The sequence below is a fragment of the Bos mutus genome, chromosome 11, assembly GCF_027580195.1.
Source record: "Bos mutus isolate GX-2022 chromosome 11, NWIPB_WYAK_1.1, whole genome shotgun sequence".
NCBI lineage: Eukaryota > Metazoa > Chordata > Mammalia > Artiodactyla > Bovidae > Bos > Bos mutus.
In genome coordinates, this window is record NC_091627.1 from 51,149,072 (window position 1) to 51,171,331 (window position 22,260).

Here is a 22,260-nt window from a genome sequence, read left to right on the forward strand (position 1 = left end):
AGTGAAAGCATCCTAATAGAGCAGAGAAGGCTCCTCAGATCTGGCTGTTGCTCACTTCACCAACTTTGTCTCCTTTTTTGTCCTTTCGGGTCCTTGGAGACAGACAAATCCCAAAACAGATGGGATTAGACGTGTAATAAAGGAATTGTCTGTGGAGGATTAGGTGGGAGAGAACCAGCAGAAATAGGCCAAGAGAGCTTTTTAACTGCTATGCAGGTCAACTGCCTGTGAAATTAGCAGGAAAGAGAGGACAGTGTAGGAAGAGCCTTGGCACAGTTTTGAGCGGGTCTCACCCGGGCCAGTAAGGAGGCTACAGCGAGAGCAGAGGTTGCCTGCCCAAGAAGTCCCCACTGGACAGGAAATGGCTCTGTGATTGACGGGGGCTGCTGGGGTCAAATGTGACTCCTTGTGAAACTAGTGGATCTATAGTTGCAGCAGGTGGATATGGTCAGTTAACTATGTTTACGCAAAAGTTTCTCTTAAATGAGAGTTGCTTAGGGCCCCTTCATGGCACACCACACCTGTGATTTCAGACTTAACACTTCAGCTTCAGTAAATTGCTTCTGATACACTTGGTATACTGTGATACACTTTGTATATTGTGCATTTGTTCCCACTTCCTATTCTGTCTCCATTGCCTCTAATTTTGCTTGGTCAACTGCTTGTCACTCTTTATGTCTCAATTAAGGAATAATCTCCAGGAAGATCTCTGTGTCTACCTTCAACCTCTGAACTGTGCAGATTCCCATCACTCAGTCATTCCTTAACATGGGTATATTTTTCAAATTACAGTTGGTTCAACATGTTTTTGTTTTTTAATATTTGACTAGACAGTGAACCTCTTGAAATAAAGGATTCTTTGATCTGGGCCGAAGTAACTGGCACCTGTTTCTTGAATTAATAGCTATCAACTTTCAACTATCCATGGGAAGGGCAAGTTAACCCAAATGCCATAAAAGAAGATAGTATGATGGATGATACTTATACCATTATATTTGGTTTCAGAGAACTTATTTATTTTTAAATAAGAAATATACTTTTATAATTATGATTTGTTAGACTCAATTTAACTTAATATGGGCAGTCTGAAACAGTGGAAGGAACACTAAACTTAAAGTCTAAAGCCCTGTGCTCAAAGCCAGGTGTCTTTGTCTCCTAGCTGGATGTCCAGGGAGAAACATATCTGTCACCACCTTCCTCTTTAATAAGATGGAGGTGGTAATATCATGGGCACAGAATTGTGGACCTATCAAACCATTTGAAGTGCATTCAGCTTCTTGCTTTGGTCTCTCTGCTGCACCCTGTGGTGTCAGAGCTTGCAGCAAGTATAACTCAGCATCTGAGTATATTCCTGAAATTTTAGATCATGTGAGTCCTTGTAAAGAGAATGGATGATAGGGGTGATTTAAAAACAGTGCTCTTGTAACAGTTGTATGTGGGTTGAGTACAGGTGAATGTATTATTCTGGGAAGTAGTTTCAAAATATATGGTTCCCTGAATTATTTCAAGTTAAAACTTTTATACAGTTCAACACTGGGAAAAAAATGGGAAATCAGTTATGTAGGATGAGAGAGACTATTACAGCACCAACTTGATGGTAGAAGAGGATTCTAGCCCCCTTTCTTGGGAGTGAATTATTGTGGCTTCTGTCTTTGTGGTCATGTTTTCCAGTTACCACTCTATAAACTGTCAGAATGAAAACAGTGATTTTTAAAGTAAAGATGTTAATAAAAATAAGTAAAAATCACAACGCACAAAATATTATGCAAGATATGCAGTTCAATTATTATAAAGGGTCTGAAAATAGACAAGATAAAAAGAAATTAAGCCTTATTTTAAAAAAAGAAGAAAAAGATAAAGTAAAGAACATGCAGTCCCACAATTTTAAAATGAACTAAAATGACAATATAAGATGAGCTAAAATATCAAAAGGATAAAAAGATTAAATGAGCTTTAGGAATGCAAACAAGGGACTTAGATATTTAAAATGTAAAATCTCAGTGGACTAAAAGAAATAAGCCTGTACACTTGGAAACAGCATAAAATCCTCTTGTGGAAGCACATGTTTGTCATAAAGGGAGAGCCAGGAATCCTTGGCCTTCCTTTTTCTCTGTTTGATGCTTGCATGTTACCCGTGAAATGTTCCCTCAGTGTCCAGGGAGCTGGGTTTGATCCTGGGTGCTGCTGCTGCTGAGCGCCATCTGGCCAGTAGAGGGCAGCCGCATAGAGAGCCGAAGACCTGCTGAGCTGATGCTAGAAAATAAGATGTATATACTGATGTGAAATGACCCCCAAGTGTGCTAGCAAAGAGAACTTGCCTAAGTGTTTCTTTTTAAAGTCATTCCCAAATAATTCAGAAGCAGCACTCCTACATTCATCTTAGACTTTCATTCTCTGAATTTCTTGCTCAGGATCCAGCTCTAGGAGTTTGTTTTTTCCTATCACTTTAGCAACAGTAGATGGTCTTATCCTCTAGTCCTTAAGCCACTGACTTCATCTGGTTCTTCTTTTTTTCATATTCTTTTCTGATTTCCTAAAGCCTGTTTGAGAGCTCTCCAGTTTTCTGAAAATAAACACATGCGCACACACACACACACCCCAACAACCCATACCTTCTGCCCCCAGTTTATCCCCATCCCCATTACCCACAACCCGAACCCACCCCTCATACATAAGACACACACAGCCAACCCCTCCCCCCAACACGCATGCACACAGAGGCACACGCACATGTGTACTGCCCTTTAGGCCTTTTCTTTCCCCTCAGAGGCTTCTCCCCTCTAGCTTTTCATATCCATCATGGTGCTCCCCATCTCCACCATGGATATAGACAGAAATACTGTAAATTTATTGTTTCTTCTCCAGGGAGATTTTTTTTAAAGCCTTTCCCCTGTGATCTATAAGTAATGAATAATTCCATTAGAAATATGATGAATAGTGTAACTTTTATGCAGAGTTTTTCAAGCTCAATGTTTCAGTGCATTTACTTTCATGACAGCCCTGGGCCATGGAGGTTTGGAGCTCATTCCGCTGCCGCTGTAAATTTTCTCTTGCTACGATCCCCAAAGTGTGTTCCTTAGGTTCTCATAGATAATACATGTATTTTAAAAGGGCACCCCTTCTAGGCTCAAATAGGTTTGAGGAATGCTGCCGTAAACTGACTTCTTTAATGCAGAATTCCCCAAAGCATTTCATGTGTTAATGTATCCTGGGCCATGCAGTATTTCCAAAAAATATCTGGCCAGGAAAACTTAATTTTTCATCAAAACATTACATCTCTAGGCTCAGATTCCATGGAAAATACTTTAAGAAGTAATAGTATAATGGTAATAGAACATTTTCCTTGTTCTGCAGAGAAACTTTTACAGTTGCCTTTATTGAGTTCAAATTTACCTCAGTATATTTCTACCAAGTTGGCATTTCTTTATATTTTTTAGTCCAAAAATGTAGTAAAAATCTATCCTCAAGCCAATATATAACTCTGAAGAGTCTCCTGAAACCTCAAAGCAGAACAAATACTTTTCACTGTATTATGTTAATAGGAATTTCTATAAAAGAGTACTTCAAAAATCAGTAATCCTTATAAAGGATAATAGCCTAATTATATTTTGATTAGTTATTTCTTTAATTAGAGTATCAGTACTTAATGCATGTTACATGGTAAAAATATATATATAAATGCATCATCTGAAAAGCAGTAGAAAGGGAGAGAGAACACATATGGATCCCATTGGGAAGAGTCCTTGCAGACACAGCTCTAGAACAGATGGCAAATGGGGCAGGACACCTCTAGCTGCAAAGCCATCCACTGTACTGAGGCTTCCATGTGATTTTTTGACACTGTTTGAGAGGCTACTTGGGCACAAGGGACAGGATTTGAGTAACACTATTCTGAGTTAAGTAAAGATTGTCCTTTTTCTAAGACCTAAGAAAATGCAAATGTGAAGGTAGTCTTTATGCCAAAACCTATCACAGAATAGCATATCTCCTGTTCATCCTCTAAACTGAAGAGAGAACTTTGACCAATGAGTAAATTTCTAGGAAATCCACGATTCCAGTGGACCTCAGACCTGGTCTGTGTTTAGTGAGTGCTTCCTTGTAAGTCACCACTTGCTTCATTCATTCCTCAGGATGTCATACTTTTGTGCTCAAAGGATCTCCCTGTCATGGAGTTCTGCATTTTAACAGGAATCAGAGAATCAGAGCCATGGATCATTTGAGCATGTGCATGCGTACGTGCTTAGTTGCTCAGTCATATCCAACTCTTTGGGACCCCATGGACTGTAGCCTGCCAGACTTCTCTATCCATGGAATTTTCCAGGCAAGAATACTGGCGTGGGTTTCCATTCCCTACTCCAGGGGATCTTCCCGATCCAGGAATTGAAGCCAGGTGTCCTGCATCGCAGGCAGATTCTTTACTGGCTGAGCCACCAGGGAAGTGCCCCCCTCCTCAAATACCTTAGGATGCTTTGGAGAGTTAGGACAGGCTTTCCCAGAGTGCATACCTGAATCTATTTTGTAATAACTAAGTAGCTATTTTATATCCCTATTAGGAAAAAATTCTACCCAAGGTTTTTTATTTTTATTTTTTTATGATCTTCACCCTCTTTTTAGCACTAAGCAATCTAGTAGGCACATACTGTGTATCAGCAGGTGGCAGGTGGGCAATGCTATAACTACCTACTCTCATTTGCTTTCTTTATTATATTTGTTGCTGCTGCTACTGCTAAGTTACCTCAGTCGTGTCCGACTCTGTGTGACCCCATAGATGGCAGCCATCAGGCTCCCCCATCCCTGGGATTTTCCAGGCAAGAACACTGGAGTGGGTTGCCATTTCCTTCTCCAATGCAGGAAAGTGAAAAGTGAAAGTGAAGTCGCTCAGTAATGTCCGACTCTTCGAAACCCCATGGAGTGCAGCCCACCAGGCTCCTCCATCCATGGGATTTTCCAGGCAAGAGTACTGGAGTGGGGTGCCATTGCCTTCTCCGATTATATTTGTAGATATGATAAATTGTGTTTTCTTAGATATATGTATATATGACATCAAAGGATGGCAAGGCAGTCCTGCCAAAGGATCCTAGAGTTGGAAGATCATTTACTCCATCACCACCATGGTGGTCCTTGGATGTCTGAGTGTGTACCACCAGTGAAGATGAGGAAACCATTTCCTGCAGCTGCTCATTTCACTTGGATTAATGTTGCTGGAATGTCTTCCTTGTTCGGAGCAGAAAAGGGGTTCCCAGTAGAAACCAACCGTTGGACAAAGTCAGTATTGTCTCTTTTGTTTCCTGCAGTTGGTCACCACACACTTCATCAGTGTTTCTGCTCCCTTGACTTGCTAGAATTATTGTTCTTCAGATTCTGCTCTTTCTATCTGACTATAGTTTCAGTCTTCTTTTTAATTCTTGTCTTTCTGTAAACCTTTGTAAGTTGAGATTAATTGGGCCTTCTTAGGTCTGCTCTTATTCTGTTCACTTTGCTAGTATACCATTCACTACCTTGCATTCACATAGACCTGATGATTCTCAGATCTTCACACAGGCTGATATATCTGTTGAATTCTGGATGCATATTTCTGTGCATCTCAATCACACACAGATACATGCACACACATTATGAATCCTTTTCTAGAAATCTAGTTTTTATACAACACATTGGTTCCTCAATTCAGTTCAGTTGTTCAGTCATGTCCAACTCTTTGTGACCCCATGGACTGTAGCACTCCAGGCTTCCCTGTCCATCACTGACTCCGAAGCTTGCTCAAACTCATGTCCATTGAGTCAGTGATGCCATCCAACCATCTCATCCTCTGAGGCCCCCTTCTCCTCCTGCCTTCAATCTTTCCCAACATCAGGGTCTTTTCCAATGAGTCAGTCCTTCACATTAGGTAGCTAAGCATTAGTTCCTAGTGGGAGGTATTGTGACTTGTAATGTATGTGCCTGTTGGATGCTATTTACTCAGGTTTCAAGCAGCATCCTGCCATGAGACCCTTTGATTCTAATGAGGGGACACAGTTGGTACACAAGTCACCACTAATGCATCCTTAAGTTGTCCACTACATAGTGTGTTCTAGTCTAGGGCTTTAAAATCTTCTCATAGTCTCCCAAAGTGCTACACTGAAATGTGTTTTCCTAGATGCCTACAAATTAAAAAAAAAAAAAAAAAGTCAAGTGTCACAGTCTCTTTGGAAAACCCTTGCATTGATACAGCCTTTCCCAAGAACACATTCTAAAACAAAACGTGACATTTTCTCCCTGAAGATTAGATTCAGGACAAAGTATCTTACAGAAAGTGGAGACTGTGTCAAGGCCACTTTAGCCTTTATTTAAGTAGTTGGTTTATTCTCCAGGGAGAGTCTAGTCCTTGTCTCAGAAATTTCTGTTTTTGAGATCAGGGTACAAAGGTAGCCGCCTCTTCTCTGCTGATTTCTTTCACACTGTGCTCCTTTCAGAACAAGATCATCCTGGACCCCATGACATTCAGCGAGGCCCGGTTCCGCCCGTCCCTGGAGGAGCGCCTGGAGAGCATCATTAGCGGCGCAGCGCTCATGGCTGACTCTTCGTGCACCCGCGATGACCGGCGCGAGCGGATCGTGGCCGAGTGCAACGCGGTGCGCCAAGCGCTCCAGGACCTGCTTAGCGAGTACATGAACAACGTAAGTCCCAGGCTCTCGGGCCCGCGCCGACCGCTGTGGAAGATTCTGGTGCGCGATCAGGTGGTTCCAGGACAGGAGATGCCCTGAGAGAGTCGGTCAGGTGAAATCCAAGAGCCGCTTTGGGAGAGCTCTGTCTTGATTTCTCAGAATGCGTTGGCAGAAGGAACGAGATTGGTGGAACAGGTTTCAGAGGAATACTTTGGCTATTTACTTGAGTGATTTCTGGGTCGTTTTAGTGGTTTGCCTTTGATTGAGGAAAGTTTTCTGTTGGTAAAAGTAGATGGTGGTTGGAAATAACAGGATATTCTGAAGTCCTTTGCTCAGAGTAATGTCAAAATCACGGGCAGCAGTGGATGGCTAATCTTCACCCCTAAGAGGCATTAGAAAATACAGATTCTCAATGTTTGGACTGAGTTGGTTAAGGTGGAAACTTCTAACTGTAATAGAATCTGGGGGAACTTTATTGATTCACTGTGCATTTAGAAATTGTTATGAGAATGAGTCTTCAAGTTTTCAAGTGGATATTAGTAAAACCTATTTATATGGCAGCAGCGACAGCAGCTGTTCTCTCCTACAGGTGTAAAATGAGGTAGTTCCTGTAGACTGGTAAATAGACGAAGGAGATGAAATCATATTCTTTGTTTTGAAAAGCACTGAATTATGTATTCAGCAGAGGTGATGTTGTTGATGCCCAGGTCTTGTAACTGTGAATGATCTGCATTCCTCATGTTCTGGACTCCTGAGTTAGGAAGAATTCAGCATAAAGTGGGAAAATGTAGCGAGGCCTTGCCATTACATATTGAAGGAATGGCCTGTGTAGTTGTCAGGTAGAGAATGGGGAGTCTGAAAATCTGCTCCCATCTTTTGAAACTCACTCTGGGCCCTGTTGAAACAACCCCAGGCAAGACTGAGACAGAGCAGCCAACCCGTGTCCTTCCCTCCTTACCACTCCCATCCCTAACCAACGTGTAGGCCCCTGGGTCAAGCCAGGAGTCAGTGATGACAGGCACAGAGCTACTGCTGCCAGACCCTCTGGAGAACTTTGATCTGAAAAACAAAAAGTGCCAAATGCCCTATGAAAACCCAAATCTGTTTCCTTTCCATACACCTTCAGATTCTTTGATATTGAAGACTTGCCCATTTTCAGCACACAAAGAATAAGATGTGGATGACTCACGTGGCACCCAGCTGCTTATGAGGACTCCTCTCTTGGATCAGGATGGCCAACACTTTTGGGATTTGGGGCTACAGGTGCTATGCAGAGTACAGCTAGAAATGCTGATCAGTGTCTCCCATCCTGTGAGAATCTTGAATAACAAAAAAAGAGGGCTTATAAAAGCTGGGATTCTGTTTGTTTGTTTTTAACAGAATGGCAACAGGCTAATGATTTATATGTGGAATTTGATTTTATATGAAGGCATGCTGGTATTTCTAGCAATGGAGAATTACTGCCAGAGACAGAATTAGAAACTGCAGAGATCAGGAGTGATGGTTAAGATCTCAATATAAATATATCAGAACAAGAAATATGTTTCTGTGCTCTTTTAATCACAGAATGTGATTGAAGAAGAATTGATCGAGATGTGACATGTAATTTTCAGTTTGTTGTCTAGAATCCTGTCAAGTACAAGTTTTTTTTTTTTAGTATAAACTCACGTAGTTCAGCAGAGTTGATGGATTTTTTTGTGTTTTATTGACTCCAGGTGCTTGTTTTTCTGTTCACAACCTTGTGATGAAGGAATGTTTTGTATTTTTATTGAAAATTTGATTTCTACTTTGATACAGTTATAGATAATACGTAGGTGGGTATAGTGCTTAAATTTTAAAGTGTGCAAATTCTATTCACTTTGAATCACCAGGATCAAAGCCTGAAATAAAACACCTACTATTGACTTTTATATAAAGTGCATAAAATTTACTTTGCCTTCACACTTCTTTGGTGATTTCAAGGTAAAATTGGATGCATCTAAACCAGCTTCATAATCCATGTCTAGTGCACTCATTTCTACTGCCACAGTTTCAATTTATATTTCTTTTTATATAGCATATATTAATATAAAACCACTATATATGCCTTGGCTAAAAAGTCTACTGTAGTTAATGGCAACCAAAAAATTAGTCAATTGTGACTATGCTGTTATATTTCTTTTGCAATTTTGTTAGCTCTGGAAATGAAGGTATGATCATATTATGACTGCAGATTTTCATCTTAACATGCTAGGCAATATCATTAGGATGAAGAAATAATTATGTTGAGAAGAAGAGATTTTAAAACTGGCATAACTGATACTTCTGATGAAATTCAACATATTCAGGGTGGTATGGCTATAGACAGAACTGACACTTCTGGGTTTTAAAAATCTCCTGATCAGTTCTTGATGCAAATTTAACTCATCAAGGTGAAGGTGTTCTAAAATCGTACACATACATGCCAAGTGGTATGAAATGGAGGGAGATGAACACTGAAGATGTACACTAAATAATTAGGAGAAAGTCATCTGCATGGGGCATGAGCCATGCTTAGTTATGTGGATACACTGAGTGCAAAAGGGTATCAGTTGTTTGTTAAATGTTTCCTAAAGGTATATTCAAGGTAATGAATGTGTGTGATTTGAAGATATAACAAAATCATGCATGTAAAAGAAACAGTGTTTTGAAAAAGAAAAAAAAAGGACTGAAAGTACAGGTGCATGTGGTAAAGTTTATGATTACAGAGTGTGACAATGTTAGAAAAGTCTGCTGCTGCTAAGTCGCTTCAGTCGTGTCCGACTGTGTGACCCCATAGACGGAAGCCCACCAGGCTCCCTCGTCCCTGGGATTCTCCAGGCAAGAACACTGGAGTCTATTGGAATGGTTTTAAGAAAGCCCTTGGTGGCCTTAATTATTTTTTAATTAAGTTTATGATGTAATCCCAAAAAGAGTCTTAAAAATAGTGTCCCTTTAAATAGAACAACATTATTGTACATATGTGGAGACTAATGGGTAGAGAGAGACTCTTGTTCAAAAGGATGTGTGACCTTTGGATTATTGTCATCAGGGTGGTTGTTGCAGTGTTATGCTAAGTACTATAAATAGATTCAAATTATAATGAATATATAATTTTGCATCTGAAACTTATAATTTTATGCAGCTTTTTTTGGTGGCAGTAAAACTCCCTTTCATAAAAAAATCTTAAGAAGTGGCCCCATGATAGGAAACAATTAAAGAGGGTATTTTATTGATAAGAATTTGGTGATGGATTTGAATTTAGAGTACTCTATTTATTTAATGAATATGTGCTGTGTGCCTGGTACTTTGTACCAGACACTGTTATAGGATTCTGGGGTTATAGAAGGGAAAAACATAGACGCAATTCTCAGCTTTTATTGAGTTTACGCTCAAGGTGGGGGAGACAGACCATCAACCAGTCGGTCATTTGAGCAAGAGTTATCTCAGATGGTGATTAGTGAAACATGGAAATAAAACCTAGGAAACAGCAGCATGGAGTGTAGTTGTAAGGATGACCTGGAAAAAGTTCACTAAGATGACACATGGTTAAAGATATTCTAGAGATGAGGGAGCAGACTGCACTTGAGTTGGTAGGAGCAGCAAGGTCTAATCCTCTTTGAACTTATGTGGAAAGGTGCCAAACTCTTTTTTTTGGCTCTTGTTTTTTTAAATTTTTGAATTGCCAAAATTTTAATTGTGGGAGATTCCATTAAAAGTCAGAACTTTCTGTTTCCCTTATACAATGAAACGGTCCAAAAATTTAGGACCCACGTTCTCACTTGGCACCAATGGGGTGGAGATGAAGAGAGCTTGTGCCTTTGATGGACAGGCGTGATCTGGTCACTTTCACTGGACTGGGCCCCAGGGGCACTTGAATCTATCTTCAGTTATAGATTTGCCTGGGTGGAAAGCATGACAGTGTCCAGCTACACCCACAAAAAGTTGCTTCTGGTCCTGTTAGTGTTGGAGGGTCTCCCGTAGAGGCATGGGTCACCAGTGGTTCAATGTGGGAATGGGGACACTGGTAGCAGCAGTCTTGGGGGATGCCCCTTCATGCCAGGCTCTTGAGGAACCTTCCTGGGGAGGCTCACGTGGCTGTTCTAAGTCAGTGAGGGGTAGCAGGAGATGGAGTCTTCCAGGGGACAAGGTGTCAGACTCTGAAGCACCTAGCAAACCATTATTCAGAATTTGGCTTTTATTTGAATGAAATGGGAGGCCTTTGGAGCGTATTGGGCAGAAAATGCCTTGAATTAGATGTTGAGGACAGGCCATAGGAGTTCAAAGGGTAACAAAGCAGGAGGACAGATGAGGAGCACTTGAGTCATTCAGGATGGTGGCTTGTGCCAAGAGGTAGCGAAGTGCTCAGATTGTTACTATTTATGGCCTTAGAATGGACCTCAGGCAGTGTGAATGACCGCTGCACTTGTATAGCCACCCTAATATGATCTCTTCAGTTTTGATATCTTGTCTTGTTTTAGTTACACAGAAAATTCTGATTTCCTCAGATATAGCAAACTTTGTAAACAGCTCACTTTTTAATGTCTGGACAGTCTGCTAGGACTGATTCAATTTGAAAAAGGAGTTCAATGGAAACATTTCATTTCCAAGTTGTATCACCAAACTATCCAAATATGATTCACATTCTTATAAATGTAAAATATATAATGCTTATTTTAATTGCTAAAACATGAATGCAGAACTATATGGAGATGTGGTAATCCAATACTTCCCTGTATACTCTTCAGCTTTGGTGAGGAAAGGTGGTAAGTAGATATGTCTGGACCTCGTGCCTTGTGATGCTGAACTGCTTGCTTCAATTACACAGACAAAAACACTGTGTGTTGCTCTAGATTATTCATTGAAAATTAATCCACAGCTACAATTTCTTAAACAATTGCACAATTAAAGTTTTTTTGCATAATGATAGCAGAGACTCAGGTGGCATAAAGGAATGACTTTGTGGTATCATCAGTATTAAAGTGTGGCAGGTAATTTTTTATTTTATTTTTATGAATAATTAAAGTTCTATATTTTTACAAAATATTTGAGTTAACTTTTTTCAAACTTCTTGAATCACCTAAGTGAATCCCTGGGGACAGTGTGTAAACCACTAATGTAATACACATATGAAAAGTGCATGTGGCCATATATACTTACTGTAAGTGCCTTATAGTAGATTGTCATAGCTTTTGCTATAGAATGTCATTTAATGTAAAGGGAGTTCCAGATGGAACCTATTTGTGAAGGGTTGAGGTCTGACATGAGACCTCAAAATTGTCATTTCCAACCAGCTTCCAACCATACCCCACCAAGGCTTCAGCATACAGAAGAACATGAGGAACATGTAGAGTGATATCCAGAGCCTGGGGAGCTCTGAAAAGAGTGGGTTTTACACTGCTTTTTAATAGTGCAAAAGAAATATATGTTCATTTAAAAAAAAAAAAAAAGATGGAAGACAAAAATGTATTCACAAGCTCACCCTCTAAAGATAATCATCATTGATAATTTTGTACGTGTCTTTCCAATGTTTTTAAACTTATATGAGTGATATATTTATACATACAGAGACATACATATGTTTTGCCTGGAGTTTTAAAAGTGGACTCTTTGTAAATGGTGATTTGTAATCTATTTTCTTTACCTAATATATTATGACTACATTACCATAACAATAAACATTCTCAAACCTTATGTTGACTGACTGCATAGTATTTTATCATATAAATATGCAATATTTCATTTAGAAGCAATTCATTTTGAGAGTGGTTTTACAGAAGAATTCTGGAAAAGATAAGTAGGCAAGGCTTCTGGGGCTGCCAGGAGAGACGAGTGACTGAGATCCCAAGCGTGACTGAGAAACAAGTAAGAAGACGTGGAGAGCATGGCTTCTCGGTTCTTGTGCTTAAGGGGTTCCCTGAAAATTTTGTGCAATTATCATTTTATAGCTAAAGAAAAGTTAAATGCCTCTGAGGTTTAAAAGTGTCTAGGAGTGTTTTTCTGTGCTTGATTTTCTCTATAGATTTGATTTTCATTTATCAGAATTTCTGTAAGTTGGCAATGTGTAGGACAGCTATTGGGCAAGTTCAATAGTTAGATTTGACCCAGATCCAGAGAAGGCACTAAAAGCTTCTGAAAGAAACATCATAGAAAGATAATTTTGTCATAGAAATTGTTATAATGTTGGATTTCTCCTGAATAGGAATCTAGGAGAAAGATGGAATAGTTGTTATTACATAAGAATAAGAGTAATTGCTGATTAAACATAAAATTTGTTTCCAGTATTATCTAGGCCTTCTCATTTCTCTTCCTTACGTAATCATGTAAGAGAGAGGATGAAATTCATGAAAGTCAATTTGGCTGATTCTGAATTTTTCTACTAAAAGGTTTGGCTTAAAAATAAAGTAGAAAGTAATGTTTAAAAAATGTTTGTGGGTCATATATGACCTAAAGTTGCCCATTTGCCCCATAATGGCCCTCCATTTTAAGGGGAAATTAAGAATTATCTTAATAAGACTGATATCTTCATTCGAGGGAAAGAGTCCTGATATCCCAAATTTGGTGTCTTCAGTGAGAAGGTTTTCCTTGCCTTTCCCTTATTTGAAACTTTTCTTTTCCCCCCCTTTCTTCTTCCTGGGCTTCTCTTGTGGCTCAGCTGGTAAAGAATACACCTGCAATGTGGAAGACCTGGGTTTGATCCCGGGGTTGGGAAGATCCCCTGGAGAAGGGACCGGCTACCCACTCCAGTATTCTGGCCTGGAGAATTCAGGCCAGAAAGAGTCGGACGTGACTGAGCGACTGTCACATTCACTTTCTTTTCTTCTTTCTGCCTTCAAATATGTTCAGTGCCCACATCTTTATTAATTTTGAGGCTGAAATTCATCTATGCTATTATGCTTTTCATGTAAAATCTGCTTCCATGAAGAGACAGCTTTAAAATTCCTTTTCAGTTGAAGGTTCTTGCTCAGACATTGAAAGAGTAAATCTAGTTTACCAGCCCTTTCTCTCAGGTCTAAAACTATCCTTTGAACCTACTCTTCCAATGAAATATGCTTGGGATGGGGAGTCATCTGGATAGCTTATGAGGCTTCTGTCTTTGACTTATGGCATTTGCAATCCTATTTGCCTGTTTCTGAGCAGTTTTCAGTGTGACTCCTAGGGGTACACTGGGACTAGTACAGTGTCTTGCAATTTTTTATTCTTTTTTTGAGTCCTTCTTCATATATTTTATTGTATTCCTTTGCTGGAATGGGATCTCAGAAAGCCAAGGAAATATTATGGGGGTCATGCTGGCCGGCACTCACTCAGGCACAGGTGGTGGGAGCATGTCCAACCTTGGTGGTAACATGTTCCTTAGAAGGAAATAATGCAGGTGAGAGTGTAAGAGATATTGTGCTGGATTCAGGCATCCCATAGAGCATAACAATGTTCCAAGAGGCCTCAGGAGGAGAGCCAGACTGGCAGGTTGCTGACTGACACTAGGGTGACGTGGGCACAGTCTCACTGTGGCTGTGGGGCACAGTTGCATGTAACATCCATGCTGTGGGGGCATGGTGGATCTCCTTGGTTTTAAAGGACTCATGGTATGAGGCAGTTGTCATGGTGGGGAACTTAAACCCTTCGAAATGTACAGTATGGCATACGTATTTGCTATTATGTGTCATTAGCTCATACATACAATTAAATGGCTTACAGGATCCTTGGACAGATGGGTCTAACTAGCTCTGTTTCACTTGAATCATTAAGGTCAATTCTCTGTGCAGTATCACATACAATCTCCCTGGCCAGGAATAGTACTTCTTACAGGAAACATTCCTTTGTTCTCTACTGTGGGTAGTTTAGCAGAGTTTAAACAGGTAGCCTTGCCATCAAAATGAGGCCTCCAGTCTTAGTTCTATAATGAGTTAAGTCTGAGCAACAGAGGTCATATCAACTCCCGGAGCTTACTGGTGACTTCACTGTGGAGGAAGAGCAGTTCTGAGCAGTCGGGCTCGCTCTCTCTCCTCCAGCCCCTTCCCTTTCTTCCTTTTACACCTGTGTGCCTGGTGGTATAATTTCTTAAAAGTCTTTTCAATGCATGGATAAACTCACAAGAATATAAAGGAGTTACTGAGAGGTAAGAATTGACAGGAATACAATAGTCTAGAGATAGGTTTGCAGATTCCTCAGGCCTAGACTTGAGTTCTCAATGGCACAAATTGTAAAGAACAGGAGGCAGAGTCTGTGACCCAGCTGGATGGCCAGGCAGATTAGGGACCTCAGTGTAAAGCCTGGGTTCTCAGATGGTGACACTTTGAGGGCAGGGGCTAAGAAAATAAAACTTTCATGTAGAGAGAAACAATAGAAATATATGCTGTCTTGGCTTTTTCAAAGAAGGAAAGAAGAACCCCTCCTCTGCCACCAAGAATTTCTAACCACAAACTCAAAATCACTCAGTTTTGAGATCAGAATCTCTATTACTTTCTCAAAAGTTTAAGTCATTCTAGGTGGTGAGTTGTCCGGTACCTTGCAGAAGCAAATACCAACTCTCTCTAGAGGAATACACTTTAAACACAGCCCTCAAAGAATTTCCACAGATAAAGTTACAAGGAACAGAAATTGGCATTCCAGAGTCAATGAAAACAAAGTGAAACACGCTGCTATGACTGACAGTTGGCAAAAGCAACCAGTAAGATCAGAACTACAAGGGTGAAGATTTGCAATCATTAGACACTTGTTAAAAAGTATCTTTGAAGAATTTAAAGAGAACAGTGCAAATGTGACCATGGAACAAGAGAGTGGACGGGACAGCCTTGGAAGGCAGGACTAGTGGTTGTGTGGTGGAGAAACACAGTTATTTGAAGGGCTCAGACAGGAAATTCCTACTTGTCACCAGCCTCAGATAATGAAGAAAAAGACATGGTCATTGAGCATGTCTAGAGTGGTGCTGCTGATAAATTCTGGAGTTGTTTTATTGCCAACTCGTGTCTGATTCTTTGTGACCCTGTAGTATATAGCCTGCTAGGCTCACCTGTCCATGGGATTTCCCAGACAAAAATACTGGAGTGAGTTGCCATTGCTTTCTCCAAGGGATCTTCGCAACCCAGGGATTGAACCCACGTCTCTTGCATTGGCAGGTGGGTTCTTTACCATTGCGCCACTTGGGAAGCCCTTCTGGAGTAGGAGCAGGTTGTCTGTTGCAGCAGTCTCCCTGGATAGATGTCAGTCACCTTATCTACAGTGGATTTCTATAAGGAGCTCCTCTTGGTGTCAGAAAGAATAGAAAATCTAAAATGAAACATGAGGTGAAAATGAAAATCTGTGTTAACAGCAAAATTAAGTCCCATGCTTAAAATTCTAGCTAGCTTCACTCCTTATCAGAGCACTTGAAAGTTGGTTCTGAATCTTACAAGGTCAGTCAATATGATGAGGAAGACCAAGTAACATCATGAGACAGGAAGGGGCTGTCTCTGACTCAGTCAACGAGCAAAGATTGTTGACAGAGTTGCCTGCAAAGTCATCAGATTTGGCTGTCCCAGTTCAGACAGCCTAGACAGCACAATCCATCAATTGATCTTCTTGGGAGAGCCTTTTGGGTATTTCAAGAAAGACCTCACACAACTGTCAGGAGAGCAGCAGGCTGTATACCACCAAAAGCCTAGATAATAAGCCTTTCCTTTGTTTCCAAAAGACATGGGAAACCTTTCAAAGATAAGCTCCCTGGGCCTCCATGCTTGAGCTTAATGCTGCCTTGAGCCTATGCTGAAAAGTTTCTCTTGATTCCTTTAGGAAACTGTTACACTCTAAGAACTAAGTGTTTCAAGAGTGTGATGCCTCCCTGTACTTCAGATGCACCAGACTCTGCTGCTTTGTCAACTTTGTACATACCACCCCCTGGAAAGTTCTTCCTCCAGCTTTGTATACATGCCCTTCTTTCAAATTTCAGGTAGATTAGGTTATTCTTGGGCTTCTCTGGTGGATGAGTGGTAAAGAACCTGCCTGCCAATGCAGGAGATGAGGGTTTAATCCCTGGGTTGAGAAGATCCCCTGGAGAAGGAAATGACAAGCCACTCCAGATCCCATGGACAGTGGAGTCTGGCGGGCTATGTCCATGGGGTCACAAAGAGTCAGACATGACTTAGTGACTAAACAACAATGACAAATATTGTTATTAGTCATCTCAGTTATTAATTTCTGTTATAGCACCTGCCAGCCTCTGAAATTACAGCATCTCTTTGTGTGGTTACTGTCTGCTATTCCACTGGAATTTTTAAGCTCCCATAAGAAGAATGTTGTCTTATTCACAAACCTTAGGCTCTAGAGAATCTTGCCTAGAATAGTGAATAAGTATTTTTGGAATGGGTAAATGACAACCCTGTATCCTCTCCTTTTGTGATAATCATAGTCACAATCATAATTCTCGTCAGAGGAAGAAAGAGAATAAGAAGGAGGAGGAGGGGTAGGGGCAGAGAGGGAGAAGCAGCAGAGCATTAGCAACAGATTGAATACATCCTGAGTCTTTTGAATCCCCTGTTCGGAACAAAATTATTCACCTGTTTCCTCTGCTCTGCTGCTGCTGCTGCTAAATCGCTTCAGTCGTGTCCGACTCTGTGCGACCCCGTAAACAGCAGCCCACTAGGCTCCTCTGTCCCTGGGATTCTCCAGGCAAGAACACTGGAGTGGGTTGCCATTTCCTTCTCCAATGCATGAAAGTGAAAAGTGAAAGTGAAGTTGCTCAGTTGTGCCCGACTCTTAGTGACCCCATGGACTGCAGCCTGCCAGGCTCCTCTATCCATGGGATTTTCCAGGCAAGAGTACTGTAGTGGGGTGCCATTGCCTTCTCCTCTGCTCTACCTCCTGTATAAGATCAGATCAGATCAGATCAGTTGCTCAGTCATGTCCCACTCTTTGCGACCCCATGAATCGCAGCACGCCAGGCCTCCCTGTCCATCACCAACTCCCAGAGTTCACTGAGACTCACGTCTATCGAGTCAGTGATGCCATCCAGCCATCTCATCCTCTGTCGTCCCCTTCTCCTCCTGCCCCCAATCCCTCCCAGCATCAGAGTCTTTTCCAATGAGTCAACTCTTCGCGTGAGGTGGCCAAAGTACTGGAGTTTCAGCTTTAGCATCATTCCTTCCAAAGAAATCCCAGGGCTGATCTCCTTCAGAATGGACTGATTGGATCTCCTTGCAGTCCAAGGGACTCTCAAGAGTCTTCTCCAACACCACAGTTCAAAAGCATTGATTCTTTGGCGCTCAGCCTTCTTCACAGTCCAACTCTCACATCCATACATGACCACTGGAAAAACCATAGCCTTGACTAGATGAACCTTTGTTGGCAAAGTAATGTCTCTGCTTTTGAATATGCTATTTAGGTTGGTCATAACTTTCCTTCCAAGGAGTAAGCATCTTTTAATTTCATGGCTGCAGTCACCATCTGTAGTGATTTTGGAGCCCAGAAAAATAAAGTCTGACACTGTTTCCACTGTTTCCCCATCTATTTCTCATGAAGGGGTGGGACCGGATGCCATGATCTTAGTTTTCTGAATGTTGAGCTTTAAGCCAACTTTTTCACTCTCCACTTTCACTTTTATCAAGAGGCTTTTGAGTTCCTCTTCACTTTCTGCCATAATGGTGGTGTCATCTGCATATCTGAGGTTATTGATATTTCTCCCGGCAATCTTGATTTCAGCTTGTGTTTCTTCCAGTCCAGCGTTTCTCATGATGTATTCTGCATATAAGTTAAATAAACAGGGTGACAATATACAGCCTTGACAAACTCCTTTTCCTATTTGGAACAAGTCTGTTGTTCCATGTCCAGTTCTAACTGTTGCTTCCTGACCTGCATACAAATTTCTCAAGAGGCAGATCAAGTGTTCTGGTATTCCCATCTCTTTCAGAATTTTCCACAGTTTATTGTGATCCACACAGTCAAAGGCTTTGGCATAGTCAATAAAGCAGAAATAAATGTTTTTCTGGAACTCTCTTGCTTTTTCCATGATCCAGTGGATGTTGGCAATTTGATCTCTGGTTCCTCTGCCTTTTCTAAAACCAGCTTAAACATCAGAAAGTTCACGGTTCACGTATTGCTGAAGCCTGGCTTGGGGAATTTTGAGCATTACTTTACTAGCGTGTGAGATGAGTGCAATTGTATGGTAGTTTGAACATTCTTTGGGATTGTGTTTCTTTGGGATTGGAATGAAAACTGACCTTTTCCAGTCCTGTGGCCACTGCTGAGTTTTCCAAATTTGCTGGCATATTGAGTGCAGCACTTGCACAGCATCATCTTTCAGGATTTGGAATAGCTCAACTGGAATTCCATCACCTCCACTAGCTTTGTTCGTAGTGATGCTCTCTAAGGCCCACTTGACTTCACATTCCAGGATGTCTGGCTCTAGGTCAGTCATCATACCATCGTGCATAAACCTATAAGTAAATGAGCTAAGGTTAACTAGCCTTGACTTCTTCATGACTCACTTTAAGGTGTCCAGACATTTCCTTATAGTCAGAGGTATACTTAAGGCCACCATCAATTCTTTATAGAAAGGCCTAAAGATGTTTCTGTTGACTATCATGAGAGACAAAAATGATACAAAGCATGTCACTTGCTTCTCAAAGAGCTTCCTGAAGCAGCTTACTCTTAATTCTGCGATTTTAAGCGTGTTCTTCAGGGTGACGTGTTTGGGCATAAGTTGTTGGAGATGAATGTGAGGAGCTAGGTGGAGCTGGGTTGGTTTCAGTTCTGTAGAATTCCACAGGCTGGACTAGGAACTTTGGAAATTACTGAACTCATCACCACCTATCAGGCACAAGGAGTTTGTATATGTAGCTAAGAGGGAAATCAACAGAAAAAAAAGCATCATAATTCAGCTGTTAAAAATGAGACATCTTGTCTCCAGATGCCCAGCCCAGACTTACAGAATCACAGTTTCCTATAGAGAAGCTTGATAATCTCTACCTCGAGCAGGTACCCCAAGTGATTTCTATGAACAGGCAAATTAGGGAAGCCCTGATGTAGTAAGTTAGTGGATTAAGTCAAGAGTCAATGGTTTAAAATGGGCTTTCTTTTTGTGAATGAGGATAAATACTTTTGTAAGAAAGCAGCAAGTGAAAAATATCTCCTGGGTAGTCTTAGGGAGCTATATACTATTCAGCCTGGACATTCAGGATCTCAGAGGAGACTTGAGAATCTGGGTGGCTAATCTTTGAATTTCTTAGGAACAGACAGGCAAAGCTGAGCCTGCCTCTCACCTGTGAGCTATTGATTGAAGGATAGCTGTTGTTTTTTTATCCCAAAGTACACTTTTCTCAAACATACCTCTTCCAACACATTTACTCCCCTATTTGTAAAAAAGATAATTTATCATCCTTGGAAAGACTCAGCTCTCAGTAACAGCCAGAAGTAAAATCTGCAGTCTCACAGATTATTCAAAGTCTTCTTTCTTAATGACTTAATCGCTGACCTCAGTTTCTAGTAACTCTGCAGTTTGGGCTGCAGCTGACAGATGTATAGCGTCAGCTCTGAGCTTTGCCTCTGCCAGTTCGGTTCACACACTGAATTGGACTTTTGCTCTGGGTTGTTTCGATGACTTTTCTAGGGCAGTGTTTCCATGAGTGAAGCCACATTTTTCCCTGACGGCTCTAGCGATCCTTCTGTCTATCTGCATATCAAACCACATAGGGAGATTTTGAAAAACACATATTCCAGGGCCCTACCAGTTTGAAAACAATAGAATGTCTAGGGATGGAGCTTGAGACTGTATTTTAGCAAATTTCCCAGGGGATTCTCATGCCTCTAGCTCTTGGACTAGGCCAGCATGGTGGAATCACCCAACTTAATCAACATCATTAGATTCAGAGATAGACACCCAGAGGTGGATACCATAATTTTCCTTTTCCTTAGTTTTCTCGATGGTTTCAAAGTGTTATTTATTATTATTAATCTTCACTGCCCCCACCCCAAATTCTTCCCCTCCCGTGCCTTGGGACTGGTGCACAACTTTGCAAACATCTGCATTTCCTTACTCTTTTCCCCCTAAAGTGCCTCAAGAACAGCATTGGCATGTTACGAGGATTTCATTGCAATGGAAAGAAGACAACACTGGCCTTTTTATCATTCAGTCTGCATACTTGAGGGTTAGAAGGAATCAGCTAAGTGTCCTGCAGTCTGGTGGCTGATTTCACACTTCTGATCCCTGCAAAATAGACACACAAATCCTATGGGAAAGGTGTTTTTTCTTCTCTGTATTCGTGAGACATTTACAAGTAAAACAATTCTCCATACTTCATCTTATCACATATATTGCATCTTTTCTCATTATTGGCCTCATTTTATGCTTGTTATCTTTTCAGTGTGCTCTCATTCCCTCCTCTATTAGTTTTCCTTCCACCACTTGTAAAATGGATAAAATCACATCCTTCCTTACTTTTTTTTCTTTAGTCTTTTTAAAGGAATCTCGGAGGATTCCCATCCACTTTCTTAAAGCCCCTGTTTCTGATTTCAGGCCATTTAGATGAAAATAAGCAACAAAATATATGCAAAAAATCAAATGGTTAGGGACGTTTTCAAGGAAACATAGAACTCAAATTGGAATTCAAGTCTTCTGGCTTCTTTTTGGCCATTCTTTGATTCATTATTTCATGTTTTATATACTAGTCAACATAGACATAACATTGGATTTTTAATAGTCTTCTTTCATCCATTTAAAGTCCTATACCATGTTTGACTCATCGTTTTCCTAACATTCCCTTTGATTTCTCAGGGTTAGTTGGACAGTAGACTCTAAGCAAATCTTCCTTTTCCAAGCATCTATAGATCCTACCAGAACCCTATCAGAACCCCAAATAGAAAGTAGACAACAGCAGCTTTGTGGGATAGCCACCAGAATTCCTCACAGAAGAGCAAAAAGGAGCTTTTGTTGGTAGGAATAAGTTATTAATGGAATAAACAGTTGAATCTGATTTTTTTCAACAGAACAACTTCTCCTGGCTTCAGTCTCTAGATAGAGGTTGTGAACTTTGTTTGAGACAACAGTAGAGGCAATGACCAGACAAGCCAGCATTGGCAAGTCCATTTGCCCATAACTTCCCAGGTGGTCAGTATGATGGCTCTGTTCTTGATTAGCCATGTCTGTCCTAAGATCTGCCTTTTACCTTTTCCTGAAAATAAACTTCTAGTTGCCTGCGGCTTGGATTAGGAGAGGATCCAAGGCTCTAACTGCTCTTGTTTTTTAATTTTTTTTTTTTAATGTGGATCATTTTAAAAGTCTTTATTGAATTTGTTACAGTATTGCTTCTGTTTTAGGTTTTGTTTTTTAATTTTTTTTTGGCCAGGAGGCATGTGGGATCTCAGCTCCCTGACCAGGAATTGAATCCGTACCCCCTGCATTGGAAGGTGGAGTTTTAACCACTGGACTGCCAGGGAAGTTCCTCTAGCTGCTTTTTAAGTGGAGTTTCAAACAATCTTATTTTTCACCTCACCAGTTTCACTCCTTTCCTCCAAAAGAAGCTAAAGCCTCAAATAATCTGTCTTTGAGGGGTTTGTAGCACAAATTGGGTTGTTCTGACCTTTTCCTATTTGCTGGCTTATAATTCAGCTTTCTCAGACCTGTTGAGTGAGTTAGCACATTTCTGTCCAA

At 40.8% G+C, this 22,260-nt stretch overlaps 1 protein-coding gene across 1 annotated transcript in view; it reads left to right on the plus strand.

Annotated features, from left to right (window-relative positions):
• Nucleotides 1-22,260, plus strand: part of CTNNA2 (catenin alpha 2) — a 1,382,498-nt gene that overhangs the window by 510,360 nt on the left and 849,878 nt on the right. Inside the window, exon 7 of the mRNA XM_070379403.1 lies at nucleotides 6,453-6,656. Within this exon, the coding sequence (XP_070235504.1) occupies nucleotides 6,453-6,656 (204 nt within the window). The remainder of the gene's footprint in view (nucleotides 1-6,452; nucleotides 6,657-22,260) is intronic.